At 40.9% G+C, this 20,393-nt stretch overlaps 2 protein-coding genes and 3 non-coding genes across 5 annotated transcripts; all 5 read right to left on the reverse strand.

Annotated features, from left to right (window-relative positions):
• Positions 1-207: 207 nt before the first annotated feature.
• Positions 208-326, reverse strand: LOC147056532 (5S ribosomal RNA). Its single transcript, XR_015066314.1, has one exon. It is a non-coding gene; the product is annotated as a 5S ribosomal RNA (ribosomal RNA).
• Positions 327-544: 218 nt separating this feature from the next.
• LOC147056533 (5S ribosomal RNA) lies at positions 545-663 on the reverse strand. The gene has a single exon (XR_015066316.1). It is a non-coding gene; the product is annotated as a 5S ribosomal RNA (ribosomal RNA).
• Positions 664-881: 218 nt separating this feature from the next.
• LOC147056534 (5S ribosomal RNA) lies at positions 882-1,000 on the reverse strand. The gene has a single exon (XR_015066317.1). It is a non-coding gene; the product is annotated as a 5S ribosomal RNA (ribosomal RNA).
• Positions 1,001-2,265: 1,265 nt separating this feature from the next.
• LOC147056535 (ras-related protein Rab-33B-like) lies at positions 2,266-5,760 on the reverse strand. The gene is made up of 3 exons (XM_085911700.1): positions 5,096-5,760; positions 3,901-4,079; positions 2,266-2,756 (listed from the first exon to the last, which is right to left on the reverse strand). The coding sequence occupies exons 1-3, from the start codon at positions 5,312-5,314 to the stop codon at positions 2,441-2,443; spliced, it is 714 nt and encodes a 237-aa protein (XP_085767826.1). The 5' UTR covers positions 5,315-5,760; the 3' UTR covers positions 2,266-2,440.
• Positions 5,761-6,371: 611 nt separating this feature from the next.
• On the reverse strand, positions 6,372-20,340 carry naa15b (N-alpha-acetyltransferase 15, NatA auxiliary subunit b). The gene is made up of 20 exons (XM_085911699.1): positions 20,171-20,340; positions 17,500-17,584; positions 17,289-17,393; positions 16,594-16,751; positions 16,317-16,451; positions 15,061-15,214; positions 14,756-14,875; positions 14,102-14,197; positions 13,842-13,948; positions 13,364-13,436; positions 12,592-12,761; positions 12,372-12,524; positions 11,892-12,020; positions 11,577-11,790; positions 10,804-10,997; positions 10,609-10,717; positions 10,399-10,497; positions 9,765-9,908; positions 8,900-8,997; positions 6,372-7,981 (listed from the first exon to the last, which is right to left on the reverse strand). Exons 1-20 carry the CDS (start codon positions 20,222-20,224, stop codon positions 7,784-7,786), a joined length of 2,595 nt encoding a protein of 864 aa, XP_085767825.1. The 5' UTR covers positions 20,225-20,340; the 3' UTR covers positions 6,372-7,783.
• Between the last annotated feature and the right edge of the window lie 53 nt (positions 20,341-20,393).

Here is a 20,393-nt window from a genome sequence, read left to right on the forward strand (position 1 = left end):
ACAGGGGTGGGGTGCTGTTGGTGAGAGGGCTTTAGTGTCCGACGGGGGATGCTGGAGTGCGTTTCGGCAATCAAACAAAATCCCGGACAATTTAGAAATTCCGCCCCGGACATTTTTCTTTGTCTCAAAAGTAGGGCATGCCCGGGGAAAAGAAGACGTCTGGTCACCCTATTGTACGTTATGGCTGTTGTAAAGTGAGAAAAGAAAAGCTTACAGCACCCGGTATTCCCAGGCGGTCTCCCATCCAAGTACTAACCGGGCCCGACCCTGCTTAGCTTCCGAGATCGGACGAGATCGGGCGTTCTCAGGGTAGTATGGCCGTAAGCCGTGAGAACACTAGAAGATTTGCGTTTTATAGACACAATTGCCCCTAAAAATTCCAAAGCGGCGGTCCTTGATGGCTGTTGTAAACGTTTCCTTTCACAATTGACGTGCAAAAAAAAAGGCTTTTTTTGGTTGTGAATTGACCAAGGTGTAATAACCAAATCCCAGAAACAAGGTCACACGCTTGTACGTTATGGCTGTTGTAAAGTGAGAAAAGAAAAGCTTACAGCACCCGGTATTCCCAGGCGGTCTCCCATCCAAGTACTAACCGGGCCCGACCCTGCTTAGCTTCCGAGATCGGACGAGATCGGGCGTTCTCAGGGTAGTATGGCCGTAAGCCGTGAGAACACTAGAAGATTTGCGTTTTATAGACACAATTGCCCCTAAAAATTCCAAAGCGGCGGTCCTTGATGGCTGTTGTAAACGTTTCCTTTCACAATTGACGTGCAAAAAAAAAGGCTTTTTTTGGTTGTGAATTGACCAAGGTGTAATAACCAAATCCCAGAAACAAGGTCACACGCTTGTACGTTATGGCTGTTGTAAAGTGAGAAAAGAAAAGCTTACAGCACCCGGTATTCCCAGGCGGTCTCCCATCCAAGTACTAACCGGGCCCGACCCTGCTTAGCTTCCGAGATCGGACGAGATCGGGCGTTCTCAGGGTAGTATGGCCGTAAGCCGTGAAAACACTAGAAAATTTGCATTTTATAGACACAATTGCCCCTGAAATTCAAAAGCGGCGGTCCTTGATGGCTGTTGTAAACGTTTCCTTTCACAATTGACGTGCAAAAAAAAAAAAAAGGCTTTCAGCACCTGACGGTCTTGTGGCACTCATCCGGCGAGTCTCCTCCGATGGCTTAATGCTTCCGGTGTCACACCTCAGCGAGTAACTGTCGAAGGTTTTTGGTTGTGAATTGACCAAGGTGTAATAACCAAATCCCAGAAACAAGGTCACACGCTTGTACTTTACAAACACTCCACAAATCTTTGAATTTGAATGTACAAAAGGAAACACTTAATTCTTAAAATGATACAATTTTTGCAATATTTATGTTTGATTCATCGACCAATAGTGATTCAGCCATTTGGTTCATAAAAGCTAAACAGTGCTCCCCCACCACCACCACCTCAATTTTCCAAAGTTCACTGTGCAGAGCCATCTACCATTTGGTTGGTAATTGTTGCACCACAGTGATAGAATCTGGAACTTTCATGCACTAATACACATGTGCACAAACATCCTGGCAGGCCCCACTTGCATGCAGATGTGTTACAAATGTGGAGTTGTAAAGATGTTTGCCTCCTCATGTGACAACCTGAGTCATCTATTAGACATACATCATGTGATATGGTCTCAGTCGCCCCCGTACTTCACATGATGCATGAAGTTTGACCCATCTGTATGCTGCTGATAAACTTACCCATCAAAAGTTCAAGCCAAGGTAGAACTGACCTGTGTGATTGTTACATTAGCTTTACAGTAAAGTTCCATCCATATGTTAAGCGTGTGTTTTTTAATGTAGGAAGTGGAAATTGTTTAGAAATTTTTGCTCAATAAATTGTGGCGATGGGAACTGACACGTGTGAATTAAACTCCATAAACCATCTGGACAATAGTTTTGATGCATATCCGGGAAGTCACGATCTGATTTTTTCCAATTTATTCTAATATCATATTCTTTCAAGCATAACTGAATACACCTCATTCGTGGAAGTTTGGGCCCTAAATCTGTGTTCTGTGAAGTGTCTTCTAAAAACTTTTTTAAATTGAATTGTTAAAACATGTTGGGACGCTTAAAAACCAAAACCCATGGGGGTCCAGGGTAACTTGCTCCAAATTCTGATTGCTACATTGATTGAGGTTTTGCATTTCCAAGGTACAGAACATCTGGTAAAGTAGAAATCCAACTTAAAATACTCAATCAATAATTTATTGGGTTTAAATTTTACACACGGAGTTCAATTTGCAAATAAACATATTGCTTTGTCATTCACATATTTTATTTGGTAATTGATAAAGATTACAAATATGTTAGAAAGTGTAACATACACAATATTAAAAATGATAAATATTAAAGTGTCCGACACTACCAATCCTTGCTAATCATTGTTCTACCTTTCAGCAGCAGCTCCACATTTCTTTCTCCTTTGTTTTTTTGTTGAAAACTTTAAAAGAGCCACTGTATGCAAGGTTATATGCTGCACTGGGATTCTTCTGTCTCTTCAGTCTGGCACCGACGGCATTCACAACATCCTCCACCTTATCACGTTGATAGGGCACCTCCCCGACACCGCGTGGTCTACTTGTGCATTTGGCTGATGTCTCAAAAAACAGCATGTTGTGGGTCTTGGCAAAGTTCTTGGCCTGATCCTGGCTCACCAGACCATTCGCCTGAACGACATCACGGAGGTCACTTTTGTTCCCAACCAGGAACCTGATAAGAAATCAACACAAAAGTGAGACAAATCTTCGAAAGTAGAATAAACAATACATGTAATTCAGGCCTTCCTGCAAACCATATTGGTGTCAATGAATTCTCAATGCAGTAAAACCCTACATCGTCAGTTTGCGATCAAAGCAATAGAAATATTATTTTGGGGCCATTGTGCAGCAATCTTAGTGTTCTTTTGAGATCTAATTAATCTATGGTGTTTTTGGCAATCATTGAATGATGGGGAAAAAAAAAATCTTTTTACTTTCCCCCCCCCAATGAAGCTAGTAAGAGCCCAGGTAGTCTTAATTTGTGGCAACTGTACTCCTTGACATTTATTAATGTATATAAATATCAAAAGGTGATGTTAATGAATGTCTGGTAAGTGCTTGTGTTTTAATTTGTTTATCCAGGTCAGTTTGTGTGAGCCCTTTTGTAGGGCTAGTATGCTAGCTAATACTATTAATGGGTTTCATGTGAAGGGGGTTGTTTGTATTGAATATTTCCATCCATCCATTGTCTCTACCGCTTGTCTCCACGGGGATCGCGTGCGTGCTGGAGCCTATCCCAGCAGTCATCGGACATTAGGCGAGGGACACCCTGAAATGAATTGCTTAGTCACCGTGAATTTAACTATTTAATTATGATTGTCGATTGATTGTCTATGTGAAGCCCTTTGAGACTGCTTGTGATTTAGGGCTATACAAATAAACTTGACTTGACTTGACTTATGTGGCATGCGTTCAGATCATATACGTACATACTTTTGTAGATACACTGTGTTGACACTTTGCTGAATATTCATTTTGTTGGTAGAAACCACAACAAATTAAATCATCTAAAATAAATGACAATCTCTTGTTTATACCTGTACCTTGCCACTGTAAACTTTTGCACTCCTGCAAATAGTGTCATTAAAACCTTTCCCATGATCCTCTCTGTTTGAACTGCTTTGCCACCATCTCTCATTTACTTACAAGCTGGTAATTTGTGGGTCCGTCCCCCAAGGTGACTGCAGTAAAATTCTAGCCATCTGACAAATATAGTTGGTGACCCCTACTAAACTGCTTATGTTGTTTGGGGTGAAATGCAAACTGGAGTGAAATCAAAAGTGCAGCGTGGACTGATCAACAAATTGTGCTGTTACCTGGGGACTTCCTGGCCGAGAGAGTTCTGTCTGCACTCTTCCACCCAGGCCGAAAGGCTGTTGAAGCTGGCCCGACAGGTGACGTCATATACGAAGAGAACTGCGTGCACATTGCGGTAGAAATGTTGCACCATAGACTTACGGAAGCGCTCTTGTCCCGCTGTGTCCCACAGTTGGAGCTGGTGATACAGAAAACACAACAAAACAGACAGGAGAAAGAAAGAGGAAAGAATGACAAGATGGAAAAAGTGCTGAAAAGCATATGTTGAAATACCCACTCGCCAACAAACTAGCACGAACAAGGAAATTCAATGAGTCACCAATAAGACGGAAGAAAGAAAAGCAACACATGAAATACCAAGTCTCCTCTGAAGCAGGGGACACCAACTCTTAATACCTTAAATGAATTTTCAAATCTGGCAGTATCTGGGGGTATTTGCTAATCACTCCAGCAATGCCAAAGGGGGTTGACTATATACCTCATAAAACAATGTCAGAGGTCGCTATAATTCTTTCCCAAGAACCTGCATGGCAGTTCATTTAGCAAAAAAAGATGCTCTTCCTTTTTTTCTGAAATTAAAAATATGGCATGGGTTTTGGTCAAATTCCTATGGCATAGCATCTGTTTTAAGTAGACTTTGGATTACTCTTCGGAAATCACTTGTATCCAAACTAAATGATGTCAACATATAAAAAAAAATCTACATTAACCAAACTACTGATGAAGTTCACAAAGAATTAAACTATTAAACTCTGCTCAGCGTCTTGTGCCGTTTGTCTACCCAGGCAGCATTATTCAAACGATGGAAGAAGTCATTGGGAATGCCCCAAACATGAAACGAAGCAAAACAATTGTTTTCGTGCCATTTGGGGAACAAGAACAAAAACACACACATTGCATTTGCCCCATGTGGTTGTGTTTAAGATATCATTAGCATCATTTTCATTCATGTTCACCAACTCGACAGATAAATCCGACGTGGAAAATTCCTCCTAAAGAAATTAACTTCATGTTTTTAGACAGGCAAATTGAAACAAATAACTTCACAAAACATACTGGTGGTGAATACAACAGCAAGTCTGACATACAAAATAATGTTGCATTCAAGTTTATGTTAATTGACTAACAGTTGTTTCACCTATTGGAAAGTATTTCAAATACTCAATTTGGTCTTTGATGCTTTTAGCTTCTTACCTTGATCATCTCCCCGTCGATGTCAAGAACTCTCTCTCGGAAGTCCACGCCGATCGTAGCCTCCGTGCTGGTGGGGAACTGACCGGCGCAGAGTCGGTGAGTGAGGCAGGTCTTGCCTACCGCAGAGTCCCCGATAACGAGTACTTTGAAGGTCCTGCAGCCGCTCAGGAGCGACGACACACTGCCTAAAGAGTTGGACAGCTCCAGAGAAGACTCCATAGTTGTCGCGCTCGCTTTCACTTGAGTGGGACTTGTCCGCACCTTCCTTGCAAAGTGTGAGCGCAAACTGTGGCGGATGCTAACTAACAGGATGCTAAAATCGCTCGCAGCCTGCAGTTGAAGTACATATCCTTAAGTTAAAAAAAAAAAAAAAAAAACGCATTACAATGTTCCTTAAACCTACGATTACAGTAGCTCCAATGTTTGTTTGATTGATTTTAAATATTATTTTTGTCACTTTTTTGTCCATTTGTCAATTAAATAATAAAAAAACTTAAAGATTTAACTGCTATACGTTATTATTTAAAGAAAGTACATGGTGTAAATCAAGTTTGAGCATTTAACCATGTTATAATGCTATTTCCTAACCAAAGTGGTGTTTTCCACTAGTCACGCAACTTGGAGCATTCCCTCATTTCATTCCTCCTCAACACCCGTGTAATAAAAACGACCAGGTCCTCACATTGTGACGTCACAACGCCACTAAACGCCCAGTTTCTCAGAATTTGAGTTGATGCACGACAGTTGACAGACTGAGGGCAAAAGTTTGAAAAAATTGAAATTTCATGTTGCACTTGAATTTGGAAAAATAAGTGTACTCCAATTAAAAACAATTGTATGAAACCTTTTTGCACGTTGGATATAATTTCTAATCCCGGCCTCACCCCGGAGATCAAAAGCAATCGAAAAATGCTCAAACGGTGTTTCATTCTACCGCTTTAATTTTTAGGCTGGGCTGCCCTCTGCTGGCTCTACAGCGCAACCGTGTGTACAAAAAAAGAGATTGTCCAATATTTTATAAAAACATAAAATGAACATCTGTGTGACGAATTTGTAAGACTTTTATACTTTTATTAACATGTAGAGCGTTGCTCCACCCACCCAAAAAAACCAAAACCAACCTTTTAGCCTCTGTGATGATGCAAAGGGCCATTTGCACGGAGGAAAGTTTGACAGACTGTTGTGTAACAGCTGATGTAAGACAATGCACACAGAAACAGGACAGAGAATATGGGGCTGTTATAACGAACGTTTGTTTGTATGAATAAAAATGTCATTTGTACCGAAGTTGGCACATTTTATTAGAAGAGTATGTTCTTTGACAATGATGAGCACTTGAGCGTGAACCGAGAACTTGGATACCACCAGTAGGACTACATCAACCAATGCAATTAATTTAAAACCAAAAGAAAAAAAATCCCAACACTTTACTTTTGTGTGGTTTTAATACAAAAATCCAGAGATATCTTACATTGCCATCTCAGATTTAATCTTTCACATTAGAACCCAAACTAGAGAAGGGCAAGAAATAAGGGAACTGGTATTACCAAAACAAAAGTGAACCAATTTGGGGTGCTGAAATCTTTGCATTTTAATGTTCGACCCCAGAGAACAGCTTTGAATGACATATTCTGACCACTTGAAGAGTCATTTGGATTTCAATGGAAGACCCTTCTGCATGTAGCTATAGTGTAGCTGTAAAAAAAAAAGTATGATGAAATCACTTCTGTAAAATCAATACTTGAATGATGGACAGGAGGCATCTATGATATTGCTTAGATCCATCACTTTCTCCTAAGTTGTGAGCATGTCGAGTAGTAGTAGCAGTGTATTCGGAACCAGACAAAACACAACCTTGCAGTTTTCATTCTATGCTACGAGCCGCTCTGTAGTAACAGACCATAATATTAAAACGACAAGGGGAGCTAGTGCCTTCTTCCAGGCCGCCGTTGTCACACTCTGCCACACACTGGTGTGTAGAATGACTGCCCACTGGTGCTCAAATGATTGTTACGGCAGATCCAAATTCACCTGTGCTTGATGGATGTCCTTATCATTGACTTCAAGTCCTCATTAACTCTGCTCAGCTTCCTGCTGACTCGGCTCACACTCACTGAGCACGCAATTGCTCCCAAGTGACAGCTGTGTCCCATTTTTGTTTTTATTAAATTAGCTTTGCTTGTAAAAGAACCAACCGATGGGCTTGTGGAAGCGGCAGAGTCAAACTCCAGTGGTTGTCGTCTCAGAGAAACCAGTCAGGTCAGTTTCACTCCAACATTTGCCAGTAACTGCTCCCCCCCACCCCCCACCCCCCGAAATCAGTGTGGTTGGTTGCGCTATTAAAAAATTAAAATGGCCATTTTGTTATCTTCCTCCCCTTTATCACAAATAAACAAAACCGCACACATGCTCAAGATCCATTCACATCCATGACATACACACAAACATACACACATACATACACACACACACACACACACACACAAACACACACGCATACAGTCCTGATTTTCAGCAAATGGGAAAGAGCCAAGCCATGCCGGGTCAGACCCAATGTAAGCTGAGCCAAAGAACGAAACATCTATTTCGTTTCCCGTGTGTCTGGCTCTATAAAATTACTGCCAGGCGTACCACAAGGCTCTGTGCAAGGCCCTATTCCTTTTCTCATCCCCCTTTGTCTGGTCATGCTCACATCTCGTTAGCTAGCTCTTCTGTTTCTGTGGACACATCTCCATTAGCGATCTTGGTGTTCTCCTCGTATCCAGGCGGCATGAAAGCTAATGTATAGGGGTAAAGCTTGTGACACACTGCACGATATGAATCGGCACACTCCTTTGAGTCGCTCAGGGAGCCACTCCGAAGACTCTCCAGGACTTCTGTGCAGATCTGAAGAAGAAACAAAGTCAATTGCAAAATCAGCACAAAACTCCCATCGAGCCCCGCAATAACTTGTTGGGTCTTTGAGAAGCAAGTTTGCTACTCAATTAATTACTGTTATATATGGAGAAACCTTCTAATTTCAAAGAGAAATACTTGCCAGGGACTTGAGGCAAGGATTTTATGAAAAGGGGAGGGTGAATACAGGGCTGCAGCTATCTAATATCAGTAATTAGTAATAGTAGTGGCAATAATAGCCGACTGAAAATTCTATTGAATAAGTGTGTATTTGGATAAACGATTTTACATTCAACTGGCTGGCTTGCATTGGCTGTGTTTACCTTGGCGGCATCTATGAATGACTAGCTATAGCTATGGCCCTGTGATGAGCCAATGACGTCAAGTGTGATTGGTGGCTTGTGCATTGATGAGGAAGATAGCTTGTAGTCGTAAGAACTGGTAGGAATCGCACAACACATTGACCATCGACAATTCATACGTATGTTGTGGTATTAGGCTTCAGTTTGGCACCAAGGCAGGCTCGTGTGCGGCACAAGTGGGGCTCTCTTTCCTGGTCGCTTACCGGGGGCTGCTGTGCTCCCTAACCTCAGAATCCCATGTTGAGAGAGCAGAGACAAAACTAAAGCCCTCCGTAGCAGCAGCCACATAGATTTTTTTTTTTTTTAAATGAATTTGATAAAAAAAAAAAAATCATATTCAAAATGATCACAATGTGTCACGTGCATGGCAAGTTTATCTTTTAGAGATTTGCCTAACATCTGGCAGTTCTTCAATTTGCCACGTGAACCCCCGTCACGGATTTGTGTCTCAACATGTTTGACTGAAGTGCAAAATGTGAATTTTGACTTGCAAACTGCAATGCGAACGAACCCCCTTATTCGAGCCTTGCTTCATGAACAAACATACCTGGATAGATCTGTTTTTGAGTGACTCATCGAGTGCGGTGGCCAGTTCAACTGCTTTAGACAATGTCGACGAGTCCATGTACACCATCATCTTAGCAGCTGCAAGAAGGACAGGATGTTACTTTGTCAGCTGTACTGCTGTGGGATATGTCAACATACACATAAGTAGAATATTAAAATGTCTACTATACGCTATAACCATTTATAATCATTCATTCCAAGAGTGGGGTGTTGCGTATGCTCTGATGTAATGTCTGAGGCATTATTAAGAGATTTCTGGACTAAACATTGGTTGATTGGTCATGTCTGCAGAGTGGGGCGAGGGATGACGTGGCTTTTGTTGTTCGCATGATTGTTCAAGTGTTGTATGGAGTCTGTGCAGTGTGCATGTGCTCAGGGAGAGAATGCTTTGTGATTTTTTTTTTTTGTGTGACAAGAGGGGCTTCAGATGCCCAACACCTGGACGCTACGCTAACGTTGTATTAACAAGGTATGAAGCTTTATGTAACTGCAGCAATTCTTGCTGTAGCAAACTCATATTTGTTTATGGTGCTCCTTGAGGCACACAGATGTTAGCGGCTTTGGACATTAAACAATGTAAACATCGACAGTGTACTACTAGACCTGAAAACCAGTTGTACTAACAGATTTTATTTCAATGGCACTTAGTGTTGGATATTCGTGTTTTAGTATACATTTCTGTCTCTTTTGTGTATGAAATATATAGTGAATTATCATATATATATATATTATATATATATATTATATATATTATATATAAATAATTATTCATTCATTATTAATATATATTGAATTATTCATTCATTCATCTTCCGAACTGCTTTTCCTCACTACGTGCAACATACCAGCCAATCGGTGTGGTACGGAGTTGGAGTGTTTGGAGAGGTAGGCCTGGTTGAAGCTCTTGGCATTGCTGTCGCCAAACAGCCGGGTGACTTCTTGCTTCAAGACTGTCCGAACCACGTCAGGCAGCTCTTTGCTCTCTGAAACTGAGCAGAAGTGAAGGCGGCAGAGTGTAAGATGTACAGCAGTGTTCAGAATAATAGTAGTGCTCTGTGAATAAAACGAATATCTAGAATGGAATGTACTTTTTAGTACAAGGTATACATATAGTCTGTTAAATTGAGCTATTAGAAAACCAGAATCCCACCTGTTTGAGGAACTCACTGAACGCCACACTACTATTATTGTGTACGCCCCCCTTTTCTACTTCTCCCTACTAATAGCCCCCAATTTCACAGCCTTAGGAGTGTGCATAGCATGAATGCTTGGTCTTATTGGATTTGTGAGAATCTATTAAAATCTACTGGCTACCTTGTTTCCCATGGAAAAATAAAATTATACTCAAAACCTGAACTATTCACAGACCAATAAAACAAACAACCAGGTGAAAGAACATGAATACATATAGAGCAGAAAAATGCACCAGATATTATTTTTTTTTTGCTTGACAGATAATGGATGGATGGATGATTTTACCTCCTTTAAAGAAGCGCACTAGACACTGGTGTAGCCATGGGTGGTCTGGGTCGATGGCTAACGCCCTTTTCACTGATTGGAGCATCAACAGGTACTTTTCTGAAGAGATAATGCCCATCCATAAAGCATGTTTTAATAGCAAGTTTAATAATGGCAGACTACACAAGAGTAACTACAAAGTCCTTGTTGCATTGAGGTGAAATAACAAACCTTTTCTGAAGTAAATTTCAAATGCCAGTAGGTGTGTGTCAATTTTATCTTTGACAAGGTTTTTGAGAGGTATCAGAAACTTGACTGCTTCTTCCAGTGGATTTTCTACCTGCATATATAATGTCAGAATAAAGGTCAATATCACTGTGACCTGTTAAGCCATCTGAAAGCTCTACAGTATCACTTAAAACAAACCTTGACCAATTTGTCCGGAATGAGCTCCTCTTTCGGGCCTCCAATTTCTTCATCGTCATCCTCCTTCTTCTTTTTTTGATTCTTCAACTGCTTCTCCTTTTCAGCATTCTTCTTTTCCTCCTCAAGCTGGGCCTTCTTCTGAGCTCTCCGCTGCTTGTTCCTGAGCTTCTTCAGCTCTTTGTCCGACAGGTTAGCTGTAGGAGATGAACATGCGTAAGAAAGAATGGTCGTAAAGTTCCGACAATAAATTGGTAACTCCCCAAAATTTATAACATCTTCGTGCAAAAGCAAAAATACTATATCCATGTAGCCATTATCTGAGCTACTTCAATTTGTCAGGTAAAAGTGAATTGTCTGTTCAGACTACGGTCACATTGAAAAAGGATCACATATGAAAGTCCTGGTCCGACTATGCGGTGGGGGATCAGTTAAACCGTTCAGACAGTCATAAAAAAATCCGATACTGGTCGCATAAGGACAAAAGAATGCGATCTGGGCCAGATTTGCCTGCAGTATAAACCTAGCCTTTGTTACTGCAGTAATCTTAGTTGAAGGGTTCCTTGGTGTCACGTCCACGCGACTTTGTTTTCTACAGCAAGGTTGGCGTTTTTTGTTTTCTCTTATGTTTTTATGTGTAATATGCTTATGAACCAGTGCGTCTTGCATGAACAAAAACTTGTGATTTCTTAAAACTTTGGGTGGGTTTGGCTCATCTGATAGGTACTGACGGATGGCATCTATATAAAATGTAACCTCAAAGCAGTTTTCATTACCAGTGTCGGCCTGCAACTCCTTGCTATCATCAGTCAGAGGATTGTCATGAAGGCTCAGGTATATCTGAATGGCAGTGACGGCGGCCTTGTAGTAAAAGGGATGCATTCGAAGTACGTCCTCAAGTTTCAGCAGGTCCACGTATGAGCGCAACGTCATCTTCCTCATGCAGTAGGTGTGGAAATCAAACTGGTCGTCCGTGATCTCCACAAAATGCTGGAGGAGCGCAGGCGAGACAAATTGATGTGATGTAGAAATAAATACAATCTGTATAAAACACACAATCGTAAGGACTCGTCCTGTTCTACAAAACCTACCCTTTCAATTTCATGGCACTTCTTGAGGGCCTCCCCATATTTGTTCATACCCTTGTAGGCAAGTGCACACTCTGTCTGGAACCACATACACTGCATCTCATTCAGGTTCTCCACTGCTGATGCCCCCTCCTGGATAAATACCAAACACAGACATAAACGACACATTCATTTATAATGTCTAAGCCACAAGAAACAAGACATGCAGTCAATTTATAGAGGTTTATGGTATACTGACCATCTATACTTTGACTCCACTTCAAAACAGATCTTAGTCTACAGTTGTGAAAGTGCTATACATGTAAATAAAAATGTATTGTATTGTACTAGTACCATAAAAGCAAATATTCCAGGAATTAGCCATAGACCACTGTGGATTTTTCTTTCATTAACAGAGGGGTACCGACAATTTTGTCCACGTGTATCTCTTTATAGACTCATCTGAAAGCTTCTTTCAGCATCTACTTGTGAATGCGTTCTCACCCGCGTGAACTTGGAGCACATCTCCTCCGCCTCTTTGATCATGCCAGCCTTCAGCATGTACTTGGCACACTTTGAGTTGATGAATCTGTCAGCAGTGTCCAAAGCCTGTGCCTCATCCATCCACTGTGCTGCCTCTCGAATGTTCCCAGCATGCTGCCAAAGAAGCTACATTCAACATCGGCAAATGCAGAAAGCAAATATGTGTTATGGCAAAGGTTACCTTGTAAATCTTGGCTTTGACAACAAAGAGTTCGATGAGGGTTGGAGTGCTCTCAATGGCTGTGTTGATGTATTCCAGAGCCAATGTCTGTTGACCAACCATGTCATAGTGCTGAGCCAGGAAGTATTGCACCCAAAGCAATGTGGTTGGTGGCTCCTCTTTACCATCATCTGCGACAGGCCAAGAAACCAGTTAAATTCATAAGATTATGCAGCAGACAGCAATAATAAAAAAAGCCCATTGACCATCGGTAATTTTATTATTGGAAGAGACACGCGAGTCCAAAAGTAGCACCTCTTGTACGAGGACTGTTTGCAGTCTGTTGGGGCTAGTTGGGCCTGAATTACCCAAATTCATTTGAAAATGACATCACATGCGAATGGCCAATCACAGCTCACCTGTTTTTTTGGGTTTGGTCAAGTGACATTCGCAAGCTGAGGCGTGATTGGTTGCTACCTGAGCCTTCAGCAAATTGAGTCCTTTTCAGTCAACAGCATGTGGCAAAATGTGCTTTTAAAAGGATTAAATGTATATGAAAAAAAAAAACGTTATTAGGGATGGGCGAGTACAAGTATCGTTACCAGTTATGTGTGCCGATACCAGCTTTGATTTGTGGTATGGGTACGCGTGACGTCATCTGATATTAATGTCGCCCGCTCTATTGTGGCCGTTTTCTGATTAGGAACTAGCAACTGTGGACTATCATCCTGGAAGCTCAACAATTCCTATCAACACATCTCGATTTGAAATACGCTCATGTGTTTGCTCTTACCATTTTGGCTGAACAGTCGGGAGCTTTTTAATGAGGTCTCAAATCCGACCACTAATTCTTCGATAATTGATACCTGCAATTAAAAAGATAAACTGACTTGTAGTTTCCAATAAAAACAGATTAATGCTTTGTTATCTTTAGTGCAATTCCACTTATTTACATTACCAGTCAAAAGTTAGTATATTGAAAAAAAAAGTAGTGAACTGCACGTGGTTAAAATGTGTCCAAAAGGTGATTTTTTTTTTTTTACCCTTTTCCTAAAATACATTCAATTGATAAATGTTAGTTTAGCACATTTTAATCATGCACAAACGACGTACATGTCCGGAATTAAGTAAATTCAATGGAACCAAAGAATTTTCTTTTCAGTGATACATGCTTTCTCCAAGTGCGTCAAAACTTTTGTCTGGTTAATGATTCACAAAACAAAAATCTGTTATTTAACTACTGATATCAGTCATTACTGAACGATTGTTACCTTTTCTTTGTCGTTGTATAGAGATTTCAAGGTAGTGAAAACAGGTGGACATCCTTTACTGAAGTTCATCCTCAGGTACCTGTCAAGACACTCTTTGAACTTCTCACCTACAGGATAAAGATGTGGCGTGATGAAGATTGTTAGGGGGGGAAATAAAGTGTACAAATATCTAAATCTACTAGCCTGTTCCTATACATCTCATCATGTTAGAAGTGGAGTTACTATTAGTCTGTTAGGACAAGAGTGATAATTGGCCACACCAGTAAGAAAGTTGAGGGGGAGCCGGCGAGGAACGAGGCCTTTTGGAAACTTCTCCCAGGCATCTTCATAGACCTTAAATCTCTCCTCCACACTGGCTAAAAAAAAAAAAAGAGAAGATATGGACATTTAAAAGGGAGTCAAGTCAAAACTTTTCTTTACAATAATATGTTCTATGTGCACCGATTAGTCTAAACAGGACATTCGGGTGAATATTGCGTTTGTGGAATATGAATTAGGTGGCAACATTTAACCTAACCCCTTTTTATTGTTCTCGGGGTGCGGACATTTCGACACTTGCTGTCGACTGAAAATGATATGACAGTGCCTAAAGGCTCATGTAAAGACTAATAAGGGCTAGCCTGTTTGTTGGGTTTGGCAATGTGACGTTCGCAAGCTGAGCCCATAAGTGCTGTGATGTCATTTTCAATCGACGACAAGTGGCAAAATGGCCACCCTTTGATATGAATAATAACAAGAGGCTTTTGCTGCCTAATATTCCACAAACACAATATTAATCAGAATTTAGACTCATGGGGTTGTATAGAAAGATTTATCATACTTGACTTCCTCTTTTAAACACATTGACAATGCACCTCGAAATACTTTCTACATTTACTTCATTGTTGGCGATTCTAACAGTAAAAACACCTTACTTGGTTTTAGAGCTTTCTCCAGGCCGTGATAATATAACCAATTCTCTGGGTTCCTCTCTTGCATGCGATGGTACACATCTGTAGCCTCATCCAGACGCTCCAACTTTAATAGCAACTCCCCTAAAAGAGAAACACATCTTCAACCGAGCCCGGAACTGTACTAATTCCAAATGAAGCATTTATAAAGTAAAAATCACAAACACCGTCAGTACAGATATTTAGCGCCACCTACTATAACAAAAATGTCGACATTCCAATATTAAAACTTTCGATGGACAATTGTGACGTTGAGAGACTTGACTCACCCCTTGTCTCTTCCACTGCCAGTTTGTCACAAATCTGCTTTTCATAGTTTGACAAGTGCTCCAAAGCCTCCTTGTAAAGACCCGCTTCCCTCAGCACCTGGTTCTGGTAAAGCAGCAGCTCACTATACTCGTAGTCCACTTTGTCAGGAGACGTCTACAAATAAAACACATTATTTGATACACAGGGGAAAGTAGAAAAAAAAATACTGCTGAGTAAGTTGTACAAGTCATGGTGAGCATGTGGGGGTTGTAGGAGAAAACACAAAAGTCTTGGATTGATTTTCAGCTTTTGTCAAATTTACAAAACAGAAAATTAAGATGTTTTTAATTCCTGAAACTCAATCATCAGATAATGGAAGCTCAAACAAAGAGGAATCCCCATTGAGGGACGAGGATGCACTGTAACTCCGACAAAAAGATTAAATGAGAATAATTGTGCAAATGATTAACTTGGAGATTAAAGAACCTCTGCAATAACTGTACTAATGGACCACAGCAGGCCAGTGACATACTTTCGAGCTTGACAATGACCAGCAAATTAGTTTTAGGTTAGTAGGGATGGGCAAGTACCAATAACAGAAATCATATCGGCGCCGATACCAGCTTTATGATCAGGAACTCAACATAAGAAATTAGAAGAATAGAACATGAATTTCATGCAATTTTAAGCGGGATTGCTCTATTGGGATATAAAGGTCGTTTTAAAAAATGATCTGTCATTGCTTTGGGCGGAAACTTTAGGTATCAATAAGTAGCTACTTGTGGAATTTGGTGCTTGGTATCGGGGTGACATAATTCAAACAAAAATACGGTTTTGACTTCAAATAAATACCCTTAGCAGGAAAGGAAATTTGCCCTTTGCCGCCTCCTTTATAGTCTGTCCATCCACTGCGCTCAAAGGATGGTGTCACAGAATTTTTTTGAATTTTGTTATGACTATCTAGCAACACACTGCAATGTTCATTTGAGGCACCCACTATTTTATGGAAGTTACTGTAACAGTACGCCTCAGATTACATTCATTTATTTGTTGTGGCGAGTAAAGCGCTCGAGTTTTTATGTCCCTTCATTTTCCCACTGTTGAGTAGTAACTTGAACAAAAACTACTTTGCCAATAAATGGCATGACCAGAAGTGTGTATTGAACCTGGTGCACGTAGTTGTGACTGTGACTCAATTGTGCTATGGATGCAAAGGACATGCTGACACAGCCACTAAGGTCTACACAGTGAGAGTATTTATAAAAGGATGCCAAACCTGTTGTGTTTTCCTGAACTCCTCAATGATCTTTGCTGCCATCTCATAGTCTTCCAGGAGATGATAGGCAATGGCATAACCAATCCAGGAAGCTCGCTGAGCGGGGCGCAGCTGCAACAGCTGGTACCGTGTCTCCTACAGGAACAATGAAGTACACAGGATTTACTCATTTACCAGCAGAACTAGCAGCGTGATGTTTTGTTACTTGAAGAAACTCAAGAAAATACAAAACTTACACTGTGGGAATTTCCACTGAAGCTTTTGCCCAAATACTTACTCGATAACCTTCAAGATCTCTCATCTGAATCTGCAGCAACGACAGATCTCGAAGGATCTGGAGGTTGTCTTTGTCCCACTTGAGCGCGTTCCGGTAACACTTGATGGCCTCATCGTATTTTTTATCAGAGCGCTGTAATAAACCGTATACATGCCAGCCTGATAGGTACACAGAGTTAAGGAGCGGAGAAATAAATATCACCAAAAAAAGTTTGCCCACCCCATGATTTGGCAGCTGGGCTGGCTTAAACATTGAATTAACAAATCATTCTACACATTGATGATGATCATCATCAGTGTGTAGAATGATTTGTTAATTCAATGTTCATTGATTTAAAAAAACACATTTCAATAATTGCAAACAAATATATTCTATCGCAACGCACATTTATTAAATATAATCTTAGGTCAAGTGATCGCTAATTTCATAGGATGGGTCGCAGCTTGCCCTACAGAACGCTGACATGTTGTTTTTTTTCCCCCCGTTGGAGTTTTCAACAGGTTCCATAAACTCTCTCCACAGCTCTACATAGTGGGGATGAAGTTGAAAATTTAACCCTGTTGCTGACCCAAATCACCTTGCTGTGAAGCCCACTTGCCACAGGAGCCTTCATTGGACACACTTAATGATTCAGTAAACATGAAACCATCAACCTTTGAAGAAATTAATTACATTTGAAAAGTATTTAAGGATACAGACGTGACTCTTGAGGTCATTGCGCAGACCTCTTCTCACCAGGTCATAAGCATCTTCCTTTTTGCCCAGGCAGTTTAGGGTCAAGCCTTTCATAGCCAGGGTTTCTGCAAAGGAAAACAGGATGCTTGCTGAACAAGAGCTTCCAGCATTTAAAGAGGACAATTTCTATGTATGCCTCCATGTATACACACATGCAGTTTGGCTACAAACCTCCATGCTCTGCAAACTTGGGGTTGGACAGGATTTGTTTGCAAAACTTGAGTCCATTTCTGTACTGCTTATGCTCATAACATCGCTGTGAAAAAGGCAAGAAAAAAGCACAAAATTATGCAAGGGAAGATTATCACTGTTTTTAACAAACCACAAGACAACGGTGAAGCTCACTTTCAGTTGGAGTTTGTTCACTCGATTATCTGTCACTTTGGACATGCACGCACCAATAGGGTCGCAACTCAAAAAGCTTTCATTTCAGACCTTGCAGAAACAGGACGGATGACCGTTCACTTGCTGAAATACATTTTTGTACAAACACTGAGATGGATGCTTAGTAGGTATGCCCCAACAGAACACATGACCGTTGTGTCTATGGAGGACCGAAACTATAAAATAAATAACAAAAGAAAACTTCAAGGTGTATTTTGCATTTATTTTCACATTTATTTTGATGGTTTTAATTTTTAAAACATTTCTACATTTTACTTTTATTTTGTATATCTTTGTATTTTCATTTCCATATATTTTTCAATATTTTTTTCATTTTCCATATTCATTATTATTTGTACTTGTTTCTTTTTTGTGATTTCTGTAGTCTTGGCCCTGCAATTTAGATGGAAATATTATTCAAATGAGACAGCGGCCCTATGTGTGTCATGGGTTGAAGAATTCATCATTTGGTTGATCAATAAGTAAGCGCAACAATTACCATCACCTACCCAATAGGTGAATAGTTCACCCCAAGAAAGACTCAGGACCGCCCCTTGATTTGAACATTTGAACATTTCCTTCAGCATTTCATTCATTCATCTGCCCAAACACATCCTCAGGCGCGTAGCGGGTGTGCTGGAGCCTATTCCAGCAGTCTTTGGGGTGGTTGGTGGGGTACATCCTGAACTGGTCACCAGCCAATCATAGGGCACACATAGACAAACATTCACACCCACACTCCGGACAATTTGGAGTAGTCAATCAGCCAATGTTTTTGGAATGTGGTTCATTTCTTTTTAAGAAAACGAGTTGCGCCAACTTTTGTAAATCTTGTATAAATGAAGTAAGTAGTTGTATGTTGATCGTAAATGTTCTGTGGTGCGTTTATCTTTTGTTCGCAGTGTGTTTATCTTTTTTTGCTCGGGAGTATGTTTATCTATTGTGCACTTACTCGGCCATAGGAAAATGTACACACTGTAATGGTACGACTCGTGTTCAGTTATGAATTGCCGCAAACCCAATGGCCTACCTACCATTGGCCTCTCTGGAAAGCGATAGTGACTGTTCAGTGTATTTTGGACACAGAGCGCAGTAGGCGGATTACAAAAAGGCCTACTTTTACTCTTTTGGAGGGGATTTCTTTATACAAGTATCAAGTTGTTACTTCTACCCAAGTACAGAGCGTGAGTACTTTTCTCACTTCTGTCAATAGGAAGAAATACCTACGATAATTACAATTAAAAAATTAATCATTCAGAAATACAAAACTCCCCAGTGAACATAAAGCAAAATTGTACTTGCATTACAAGAAAATTACCAATATTCAAAGTGAAGTTCGTGTTAAAGAGTTTTTTTCTTTTCACTCAGGAATCCGTTATGGCCAAATAATTGCAAACAGTTTGTTTGAAAACATTCCCAAAATTGGTTGGGTATGCTCCTCGATGATTGTGAACCAAACTGTAGGATGACGTCAAATTGGAACGTCTCGACTGTTCAAACCTAAGCAGCACGCAGACCAGCTCTCAAACCACATTGAGAAACCCTAGAACCACTTGCCAACGTGTATATGCCACTAAGATCGACTACACAATGTACAAGGAGATATTTGTTTCGACTTGACAGAGCAAAGTCGTGTACATTCCGAAAACGACAACACAGCTCGAAGCATGGAGCGAAGGCGAGGGCATGGGTGTTAGCTTGCTAGCTGCCAAAGTACAGCAGGCAGGCCTAAAGGTGCTACGGAATTGCTGACACTATCATGCCGGAGATAACTCAACTCACTCTAAACTGAACCCTCGGGTCTCACACTTGAACAGATAGCTACACTAGCGTAGAAACCAAAAAGCCACAAGGGCAAAGCCTTGCAAACAGAAGCGATAAATAGCCATATTGTTGAACTAAGTTACCTAGCCTATAAGCTAACACTAGACTACTAGCGAATGTCACTTTCGATAGCGGTTAATATGTCTACAAGTTAGCTAGTCACGCCGCTTCTAAAACAAACCAAGAAAAAACGTTGAACATCGCTAATGAGCATCCAACGAACAAGTCATAGAAAAACCACCACGTCTCCTTGCACTCGTACCACGAGACACTCTTAGCTTTTTTTTTTTTTTTTTTTTTAGCTCGTTAGCCATTATTGGACCAAGGGTCCTTTCCAAACTAGTGATGCTTAACATTCAACAGCACTTAGATGTTGCTTGTACTTCATCCATGCATTTGGGCCATTTTGCCGAAATGACCACTAATCGATGGCCACCATCACAACAAAGCAACGGCCAACCATTTTGGTTCCGTACAAGTGACAGCGACGTTCACGGCCGGCGGAGCTAAGCCATTCAATGAGTCCATTTTGCTAGCTCATGTGCTAACAGCCCGAGTGCCACCGGTGGCTATGCGCTGTAAACTCGCCAGTACTCCCGCTCAACATTATGCCACTTCCAAGAGAGCAACTCACCAAAATCCTCTTAAAGAGAGCGTTCTCTTTTGGTGGTAAAGTAACTGTCGGCATTGTAGCAGCAAATGAGATCAGTTCCCTCTCGACCTCAGCACATGTAACGTTAGCTAATGCTAGCGCGAACAGGCAAGACGAGTCGAGCCGAGTGATGGACGGGCCGGGCTTGCTTGCCCGTGGGGCGCCCCAGTTCGATTGCTCGGCTTTCTGCCTTTGTCTGTTTCCC

The sequence above is a fragment of the Syngnathus leptorhynchus genome, chromosome 5 (genome assembly GCF_054491065.1).
Source record: "Syngnathus leptorhynchus isolate UIUO chromosome 5, UIUO_Slep, whole genome shotgun sequence".
Classification (NCBI taxonomy): domain Eukaryota; kingdom Metazoa; phylum Chordata; class Actinopteri; order Syngnathiformes; family Syngnathidae; genus Syngnathus; species Syngnathus leptorhynchus.